General features: G+C 37.0%; 1 protein-coding gene across 1 annotated transcript; it reads right to left on the bottom strand.

Annotated features, from left to right (window-relative positions):
* Positions 1-4107: 4107 nt before the first annotated feature.
* Positions 4108-7979, bottom strand: LOC106755072 (putative disease resistance RPP13-like protein 1). The gene has a single exon (XM_014637166.2). It carries the CDS (start codon positions 7712-7714, stop codon positions 4169-4171), a length of 3546 nt encoding a protein of 1181 aa, XP_014492652.1. The 5' UTR covers positions 7715-7979; the 3' UTR covers positions 4108-4168.
* Between the last annotated feature and the right edge of the window lie 2415 nt (positions 7980-10394).

Genomic DNA, 10394 nt, shown 5'->3' with positions numbered 1-10394 from the left:
TGGCCACGAGTCTGGCTTTATGCTTGGATATGGTGCCATCTGGATTGCATTTTTTCTTGAAAACCCACTTTAAGCTGATGCACCGCTTGCCAGGTGGAAGATTTACTAACCTCCACGTATTGTTTTTCTCAATGGATGCAAGTTCTTCTAACATTGCATTTCTCCAAACTGGCTGCTTCAGAGCTTCAACCAAATCAACTGGCTCTGTCCCAGCCATGAGTGCCATGTGTATCAGCTCACCATCTCCATCAATTCCATCATCTGTATATATCTCATACTCAGAAAACCTTGAAGGTCGTATAACCTGTCTTCTGGGTCTTCGAGAAGCTGCATTCAAATCACCGTTTCCCCCAGTGATCGTAACTGGATCATCTTCAGNGTTTGAATCTTCTGACAATCCATGCAACGGTGTCTTCGTCATTCCTGAGCGCATGTGATCCCAATCCCAGCACTCATCCTCCAAAAACACAACATCCCTACTCAATACCATTCTCTTCTTTATAGGATCATACAGTTTGTATGCGCCTGTGTTGTGATAACCCATAAGCACCATTGGCTCACCTTTATCATCTAATTTGCACCGCTTCTGCTCTGCTACGTGTGAGTACACCAACGAGCCAAATACACGCAGATGACCAACAGTTGACTTCACTCCGGACCATATCTCCAAAGGCACCGCTCCTTCAATGCTTTTCGTTGGACATCTGTTTAGTAAATATACAAATGTCGATACTGCCTCTCCCCAAAAACTTCGTGGCAGATTCTTCTCTTTCATCAAGCAGCGCACCATGTTCATCACTGTTCGATTCCTCCTTTCAACTAAACCGTTGTGCTGAGGGGTATATGGTGCCACAACCTCATGCTTGATCCCTTCATCTTGGCAAAATGATTCAAACAACTGTGAGGTATACTCTCCACCCCCATCAGTTTTAAGAATCTTGAGCACCTTGCCACTCTCCTTTTCTACTTTAGCCTTGAATTTCTTGAACACATTTAATGCCTCACTCTTAGCTTTGATTAGATAAACCCACATCATTCTACTGTGTTCATCCACAAATGACAGAAAATATCGGTTACCTCCCAAGGATTCCTCCTCAATTGGTCCGCAAACGTCTGAATGTACCACCTCCAAACAATCCTTTGATCTCTTCTTCACACAAGATTTGAACGCCTTTCTGGCTTGCTTGCCTGTTAAGCATGATTCACAAATTTTCTCTGGCACCGAGATATTTGGAATCCCAGTTACCATGCCTTTTGCTCGTAATCTTTGCAAATCTTTGAAGTTAAGATGACCAAGACGCAGGTGCCATAACCAGCTTTCGCCTTCTCCAACAGCTGACAGACAATGCAGTGTTTCTATTGCATTCATACCCACTTGAAAGGTTCTGTTATCCGAGATTTCACTCCTCAGTATCAACCTATCATGATCATCATACAATTCCATCTTCCCTTTCTTTCCCATGATTACGGTGAATCCCTTCATAACTAGCTGTCCAACACTAATCAGATTGCATTTAAACTCTGGCACAAACAATACATTTGAAATTACTGCTTGTGAACCGTTGCTGCGTCTGATGATTATATCACCCATGCCTTCAACCACCAGCGTTCTGTTATCTNCAAATCTGACTTTGCTTTTCTTAGTGGCATCAAAATTAACCAGCCATTCCCTCTTATGCGTCATGTGGTTTGAACAACCAGAATCAAAGTACCAATTCTTGGTTAGTGGCTCCAAACTATCTGTGGTTGTCATCACCATCAGTGTAACAGGTTCAGCATCGGATTCTTCTTGAGCAAGGTGTGCCTCCTTGCTTTGAAATCCCTTCTTCTGCTTTCCTTTACCAGAGTAGCATTCGGACGCAAAGTGACCCATTTTATGACAATTAAAGCACTCGATGTGCCTCTTATCTTTCTTCATTCGATGTTGATCTCCCTTTGCTGAATCACTCTTCTCTTCTTGTTCCTCTGTAGTGGAATTATCCTTTCTCCATTTTCCTTTTCCAACCTTTCCTTTCCACTTCTTGAAGCTTTTCTTTTCGCTACCTTTGAAATGATGAACCTTCAAAGCTTGTTCATCAATCTTAACAGGGTTTCTTTCACGCATTCTTAACTCATGAGCCTCAAGTGAACTTTGAAGCTCTTCCACCTTGAGTTTGCTGAGATCCCTTGACTCCTCAATGGCCACTACGATGTGGTCAAACTTCTGCGGCAACGAACACATAATCTTTTCAATCAGCATTAGATCTGAGATAGTTTCTCCGCAGCCTTTCATGTGGTTGACAACAGACACAATTTTGTTAAAGAATTCTCCCACATTATCAGCATCTGCCATAACCATATGTTCATATTGTCTTCTCAAAGACTGAAGTTTCACTTTCTTTACCTTCTCTCCGCCTGCATGACACCTTACCAGAATGTTCCATGCCTCCTTTGCTGTTGAAGCATTCTGGATCTTCTCGAAGTGCACATCATCGACGCACTGATGGATGATGAAGAGAGCTTTATCATCCTTTCGTCTAATCTCCTCCTTCTGTTCCATCGTACCACCAAGATCGGACACGCCTCCGATTTCCTCCACAATTGCACTGACACCCTGATACCGGAGCAACACCTTCATCTGTGCACACCATCTGTCCCAGTTTTTGTTTGTTAAGACTGGAAAATGTGCGACTGGTATATCAGCCATAGCAATCTTTGTGAACGAATCTTGATCAAAAATCACCTTTCTTTGATCACCGTCAATCGAAACTGCAACCCCACACTCTAGGCACCGCAAAGATTGACTCGCGAAGACTGACTCGTCACTCCACTCCCAGATCACTATTAACCTGGCTCTGATACCACTAATGGTATTTAGGAACTAAAACACAAGCAGAGAATTGGACTAAACAGAGAGAGAGGTTTTATGAAAATGGAATACTGTATTGAAAGCAGAGTGCAGAAACGTTATATCAAAAAAAAAAGAAAAACAGTTACTGATAAAACAGTAACTTTAACTAACGTAAAGAAAAACTGCAACTAAGAATACAGTTATTTGAATTACAAAATGCACCCTAACACTTATCTCTCTAGTTCATGAAAAGAAGTCAAAGAAAGGACAATCCAATGAACTCATAGAGACAACCGAGATATGAAACTTGGTGAGATAGTAATGTAATTAAGAAAAACAGTGACTAAGCAGATGAACAACCCGATGTTACAATACTTGGATTCAAGAATGAAGGATCGAAAAGGTACACCTAGACCAGAGAAAGTCTAGCAATGCTGAAGACTTCAAAAAGAAAGAAAGGTTGCACTCAACTGAAAATCGTATTTCATTATAGACCGCTGAAGAACAGAACTTATAGGTAGAAGAACTTAATGAAAAGATAATCATCAATATCACCTCATGACAAACCTTAAGAGTAGATAACGAAGACAAAATAACAAAAAACCATGTATTAGAGGAAAAATCTATTCACCTGACATATTATAAGAGATATTATCTTGATTTAATTAATATTTTGAGTTGATGGATTGAACTAATTGAATTTAGTTAAAACCAAAACTCACATAATTCTATGCATTCAACATGCTCCTCCTTCATGTTTCTAAACTCATCGCTTCTGATTGTTACTTTTAAAAGTTAAACGGTGTGATGGGTTGAATTTAGTCTTAGAATTCTGAAGGAGTTGTTACTTGAGAATTTGCAAACGGTTTTCAGACTGATATAGTATCTGCAGTGCTGATTCAAACGCGCAAAATGACAAGGAATCAGATACAATAATATTAAGTCACTTCTATTACCTATATAAACAGCATATGTTATGATAAAAAAAAAAAAAAATATATATATATATATATATATATATATATATATTATTAAGATAGAACTAAGTGAAAAGGACTAAAAAGTTTTTAAAATATTTAAAGCATAATTTAAAAGAAATAATATGATATTAAACATAAAAATACAAATAAACATATTTTTTTTTTGAAGGAGTTCGAACAGAGTTGTATAATTATTCTAAACATAATAGTATACAAAGGGAGAGTGTTCATAAATTTGATGTTAAAAAATTTGATGGAAAGGATGAATTGTCAGAAGTTTTTCCAAGACTACCAATGAAAGAGAAAAGTAGTTTATACACATTCAAAAGAAAAATAGTATTCAAAACGAACAACATCACTACCACATGTTGAGACATTCAATGTGAGCAATCTTTTCCCAGTCTTGGCCTCCCCTCTGGCAACGCTGTTTAAGTAAAGGACAATTGATTATTTTAAGATTCGAAATTGATTGGGGAAAACCCTGTTCTGGTAAGCATTGGAGTTTGGGGCAGTGCAGAAGAGCCAATGACTGGAGAGATGAGAGTTGGGAAAGCCCCTTATAGTCTAGTTTTTCTAGATTTAGACAATCACGAAGGGTTAGTTTAGCAAGAGAGGGTGGAAGCAAACTTTCATCAGGAAAACATTCTGCATCCAATTCTGCTATCTCTAAGCTTTCCAAAGAAGAACTGTCTCCGAAAGCTCCTTTCAGTGACCCAACAAGTCTAGAGCAATTAATGAGTTTCATCTCTTCTAGATTCGATGGCAAACCTCCGCTAGACAACAACTTAAGCCTTGGACAGTCCATTATCCGTAGCCTCCATAGAGATGGAAGCAACATATGTATGTTTGCAGGAAATGATTCTAATTTAGGGCACTCGCTGATTATTAGATCTCCAAGATCTTGATGAGCTTGATCCTGTGAGATCATATGTAGATTACCAAACCTAGAGAGAACAAGTCTCTTGACTGTTGGGAAGGAATCTAGTGGAAAAGTCGTTAGAGGGATAGAGTCATCGATTGAGTCTTCAATTTCCAACTTATGAAGAGTGCGGGACCCATCACCTTTAGAAAATAATGCTTTCATGTGGTGCCCACCCATTCTAGGCCACTCCATTGGAGCCCAATCCAATTGCAACTTTCCAGAGTGACGTAGGTCTAATTCTAGAGTCCTGGGAGGCAAAACTTCAAGTTGTTGGCAACCTGTAATTTCTAGTGTTTCCAAAGGAACAAGTAGCTCTGGCAGTTGTCCTTTCAGTTTCGGACAATCCTTTAAAGAAAGAATTCGAAGATTTTGAAAAGCACTTGTCACAAATTGGCATTCCCATTTTTCCCATTGCCTCATATAGGAGAACTCCAACCTTTGAAGGGATTGAAATGAAGAAGAGTTGTTCCCATGAAAATCAGCATCAATGCTCACTACCTTATCAAACCCTGAAATATACAGCGTCTTTAGAAATGGTAAAAGACCAAGCGGAGGTAAGCTTGGGCAAAATTCACAGTTAGCCAACTCTAAGGACACTAGATTTGGTAAAGAATCATCAAATAACCACTTTGGAAATTTATTCCCACCATAATCAGAGATTGACAACTCCTTTAAGTTTTTGGAAGGTTGCAGATTCTCAATTACCTCTGCTTTTTTTGAATCCATAGAGTTCCCAATCCTCTCCCATCCCAATGTTAGCCTCACAAGATGTGTTTTGTTCTTCAAATCAGCTTCTAATGCATCCTCAGGATTCTCAACGTATTGTAGTCCCCCAATTGATAGGTCTTTATAAAGGATGTTGAGCTTTCCTAGCACTTGAATACCCGACTCCATACCATGGTCAACCTCAAAGGTAGTCATCATTACTTTTAGATTCTTTAGTTTTTCCAAACCTGGTGGCACTTTTCTCACTTTAGTGAATATAAATTCAAGGCGACACAAAGTGGTGAGTAAATGCAAATTTGAGGGCAACTCTTCCAAAAGGCTACAGCAGTTCAACTTCATTATTTGTAAGTGGGGAAGTGAACATATCTTTTCAGATAATTTTTTTATTTCAGTCCAAGAGAGGTCTAACGAACGAAGATGCTTAAGATTGCCAACAGAATCGGGTAATTCTTTAAGGTTAGAACAATGAGAGAGAGATAAAATACGCAAGAACTTGAACTTGGTGAACAATTCATGTATCGACATATTGCAATACCAATATAAGTAAACCAATTTCCTATCTGATGTTGGCAGAAATGTACGCAACCTTTCCGTTTTGAATAAAGTTCCAAACCCATCAAAATATTTGTTGTCACCAAGTTCAAGTGACAAATGACGAGTTACTTTTTGCATCTTTTCGGCTTGATCAACTTCCCACCTAAAGTATATGTCTCCACCCACATATTTTGCCAAATCATTTAGGAGGTCATGCATGACAAATAGTCCTACCTTTTCACCTGATTGTTGGAAGAAAGACCTTGATAGTAGATCATTGAAGTATTGTTGGCAAACTTCTTCTCGAGTCTTACTATGTTGACGACAGTGTAAGAGATTTTCAGTCATCCACAAGTGTATCAGATGCTCCTTCTTAAACTCATAATCTTTGGGAAAGAGGGCACAATAAACAAAGCAGGCCTTGAGATGGGAAGGAAGGTGGATATAGCTCAATGCTAAAGCGGGAATAATATCACATTGCTCTTTTGAAAATTCCCATATTTCGCTTTGAAACACAATTTTCCATTCTGAAAGAGATGATTTGTTGTATAACATGCTTCCCATTGTTTTCAAGGCAAGAGGTAGCCCTTTACACTTTTTAACAATCTTCATTCCAATATCCCTGCATTCTGGATTTGGTTGAGTATCATCATCACCTCGGAATGCATGTTTAGCAAACAATTTCCAGCAATGATCTTCATGTAATTGCTTTAGGGAGTAAACTTCTGACCGCATGGTAGAAGCAACTTCTTTACTTCGTGTGGTGACAAGAATCCTACTCCCTTGGGCCGCAAAAACAAGAGGCTTCTTCACTTCTTCCCATTTAGGTTGGTTTTCATTCCAAAGGTCATCCAAAATGAGAAAGAATTTCTTTCCCATCAATTTTTCTTTCAATCTTCTATGAACCATCTCCATATCTCTGCTATCATCAGTTGATTTAGTGACAGCTTCAAGAATTGCTCTTGATAACTTGAAAACATCAAATTCTTGTGAAACACAAACCCAAACTTTGACATTAAATTTAGGCTCATCCACCCTTGGGTCATTGAATACATGTTGAGCAAGAGTGGTCTTACCCACTCCGCCCATTCCCACAATAGAAAGTATTGATGGCTGGTTACGATTGATGTCAGACGTCAGCCACTCAAAAATAACTTCTTTATCATGATCTCTGCCATAAATGTCAGTTCCAACCACCAAAGATGTTGTTTGTGATTTTTGTGGCAGTTCATTGCTCAACCCATATCCAACACTGTTAGTTGTTTTCAATCCTAGAGCACCCTTTTGGCTTGAGAGAAATTCTAAATCGTCAAGGTTTTCTTCCATCCTAGACTCAATTTCCTTGTTAAAGGAACTAATAGGAGAAGATTTGAAGAAATTGAGTACCTTGCAAGTGCAGCCTGTAGAGGTTTGAGATTCAGATTCAGCATCCAGTTGGCTTTTGGAGAGCTTTTGTATATCATCCAAGAGATCTTCTGCATCAAGGACAGCATCTTTGACCTTAAGCAGCCAGTTTCTGACATGTGGATCCGTGAACTGCTTTCTCTCTGCATCATCAGCCAGAGAATTGATTGAATTCAGCTTGGTTTCCAACTTGGTCAGCAGCTTCTGATCAAGCTTCTTTGCACAAAAGAAATCGAGAATTTGGGGAGAAGCTAGCTTCTCGAATGCCACCTGAAGGAAAGCAGAAAGAAGAGCACCACCGACGAATTCTAATGCCATGGTAAGACAAGGATGAATAGGATTGAACCGCTGATAGCTGATGTCATTGACTCAGTGCAATGTAGTGATGAAATGGGCCGAGTCTTCGATGGTTTAGTCAACCAGTAATTGCAGAGTCTTCCACGCATTTGATGCTTCAATAATAATTGTATTCCATTTATGAACAAGGGGCTATTATTATATTAACTAAACAAGTGAATTGGTTAAACTAAGAGATATATTGAAAAGCTTGTTATGGGAATTTTTGTCTAAAAAGCTTGTTTAAATTTTAGTGTGTTCTTTTAATGTTGCAATGTATTTTGTTATGGGAATTTTGTCTTTATATTAAAACAACATTTATAATAATAATCTAACATTATATGTATTTTGTTTGTAGGAATTTTATATATTTTGAAGTAATTTACATATTTAAGATGAAATAGTGCATGTTTACTTCTAAAACCATAAAAACATACTAGCCAACTCAGCAAACTAGTTAAATAACTTAAAGATAATTTTCTTTCAATCTTATTATTTATATATTAATTTTGATTGGCCAGAGGTTAATATTTTGATGAAAGAATGGTAATAATCTATTGTAGGAGTGATGGCTTATTGTAAGACTTGCAAATACAGTGTATGAATGGATAGGCTATGCATGAATGGATAAGGTTAAGGATACTGAGTCATTGTCATTTAGATGTTTCTTTCAAAATTACCAGTGAATAGAAATATTAAGAACTGAATAATTATTTAAAATTTAATTTTATAAATCTGTACTTTTTATTTAAATTTACGACATTTATAATTCAACCAAATGCATCGGTATTCAAAACGAACAAAATCACTACAGCATATTTTCAGATATTGGATGTGAACCATCTTTTTCCAGTCTGCACCTCCTCTCTGAAATTGATCAGGGAAGACACTGCTCTGATAAGCATTGGAGTTTGGGGGCAGTCCTCAAGAGCCAACGATTGTTTATAGTGCAGTTTTTCTAGATTTGGACAAACACGAATGGTAGCTTAGCAAGAGAGGGTGGAAGCAAACTTTACCCAGTTTTTATTTTGATATCTCCAAGCTTTTCAAAGATTGACAACTCCTTTAAAATTTTGAAAGGTTTCAGATTCTCAATTGCGTCCTCGTCTTTTCTTTTTTTAATCAGTAGAGTTGACATTCTTGTACCAATTCACTCAAAGGTACGTTTTACTCTTCAAATTTGCCATCAGGAAATTTTGAAAAGTGAACTCATATCTAAATTTAAAAAAAAAAAAAATTCAATATAACTTAAACCCATAATAAACCAGGTTACTTAGTTCTAATTCATTTACACAACACTAATAATAGAGTAAAGAGAGTAAGGGTTAATTATTATGATGTTAAAAGAAATCATAAAAGGGTGAATTGTTACATGTGACTACCAACGAAAAAAGAAAAGTTGTTGATACACATTCAAGGGAGATTTTCGGTCATCCACAAGGGCATCAAATGTTCCTTCTTAAACTCGTAATCCTCGGGAAAGAGGGCACAGACTTTGAGATGAGAAGGAAGGTGGATATAGCTTAATGCTAGAGGGGGAAACCATATCACAATGCTCCTTTTTGAAAATTTCCATATTTCACTTTGTAACACAATTTCCATACAGACTTTCTATTGTTTTCAATGCAAGAGGTAGTCCTTTATATTTTTTAACCATTTTCATGCCAATCTCCTTGCACTGTAGATTTGGTTGAGTGTCACCATTGTAGCAACCGGAATCGCGACAGGACGGCGAACCGAAAAACAAGCGGGTTTTGGAAAAAATTTTGGGAGTCGCCACCATAATTTATTTTGGAAAACTATGGAAAAACCCTAAAAAAAACATGGTCTACGAAAAAGAGATTTATAAGTTCGGGAATCAGTTATGCGTAAGAAAGGTGTTAGAGCCCTACCGCGCCTGTCCAAAGGCAGTACCTTTAATTAAATGTATAAAATTAATGTGGTTTTCTTTTAAAATATTTAATTTTCCCCAAAATCAAAAATAAAATAGAATAAAATATTAGGAAACAAAAAATAGTTTTTGTTTTATGAACCCGACAAGATTGACCTTGGTCTTACGTATATACATTAATGGACAATCAAGGATCACGTAGTTCTTTATCTTGAAAAAGGTTTGTGAGTTTGTTTAAAAATTATTATGGATTGTTTGATATTTTTCGAAAAAAGTGAAAAGGCTTAGTTTAACAAATTTGAGCTTTTGGTTTTAAATATTTTGTGTTAAAAAAAATGGTGGAAAAAGAAGACAAGAAACTGGCCATAGGCCGACGCGCACTTATATTTAAAAATTCATGATTTTCAAAAAACATTGTCTCTGTGTACAAAAAATTGGAAGAAAACTTTAAAGTATAATAACAGGAGAAGAATAAGAGTGCAGAAATGACATACCTTTATAGCTTCTGGAATTCCCTTAATGCTTCCTCAGTGATTGTTGTTCATAGAACCCTTATGTGTAAGAATATATTTTTTTCTATATACTCTCACCTTCAATCCCTAATATCTCTAAGTGTTTTCCTCTATTTTTTTCCATCCGTTTTTCCTTTCACAAAGTGTGTATTTATAGGCACATGTTGTAATATTATGACAATCTTGTCTTAATTGAGAATTAATTGACAATGGACAAAATAGGGAAAGAAATGGTCTTGATTGTAAGAAAAAAATAAAT

This window comes from Vigna radiata, unplaced genomic scaffold (assembly GCF_000741045.1).
Source record: "Vigna radiata var. radiata cultivar VC1973A unplaced genomic scaffold, Vradiata_ver6 scaffold_268, whole genome shotgun sequence".
Taxonomy (NCBI): domain Eukaryota; kingdom Viridiplantae; phylum Streptophyta; class Magnoliopsida; order Fabales; family Fabaceae; genus Vigna; species Vigna radiata.
This window is presented reverse-complemented; position numbering and strand designations above follow the sequence as displayed.

Coding starts and splice junctions, on each gene's coding strand:
- LOC106755072 (XM_014637166.2), bottom strand. CDS start 7,714: ATGGCATTAGAATTCGTCGGTGGTGCTCTTCTTTCTGCTTTCCTTCAG.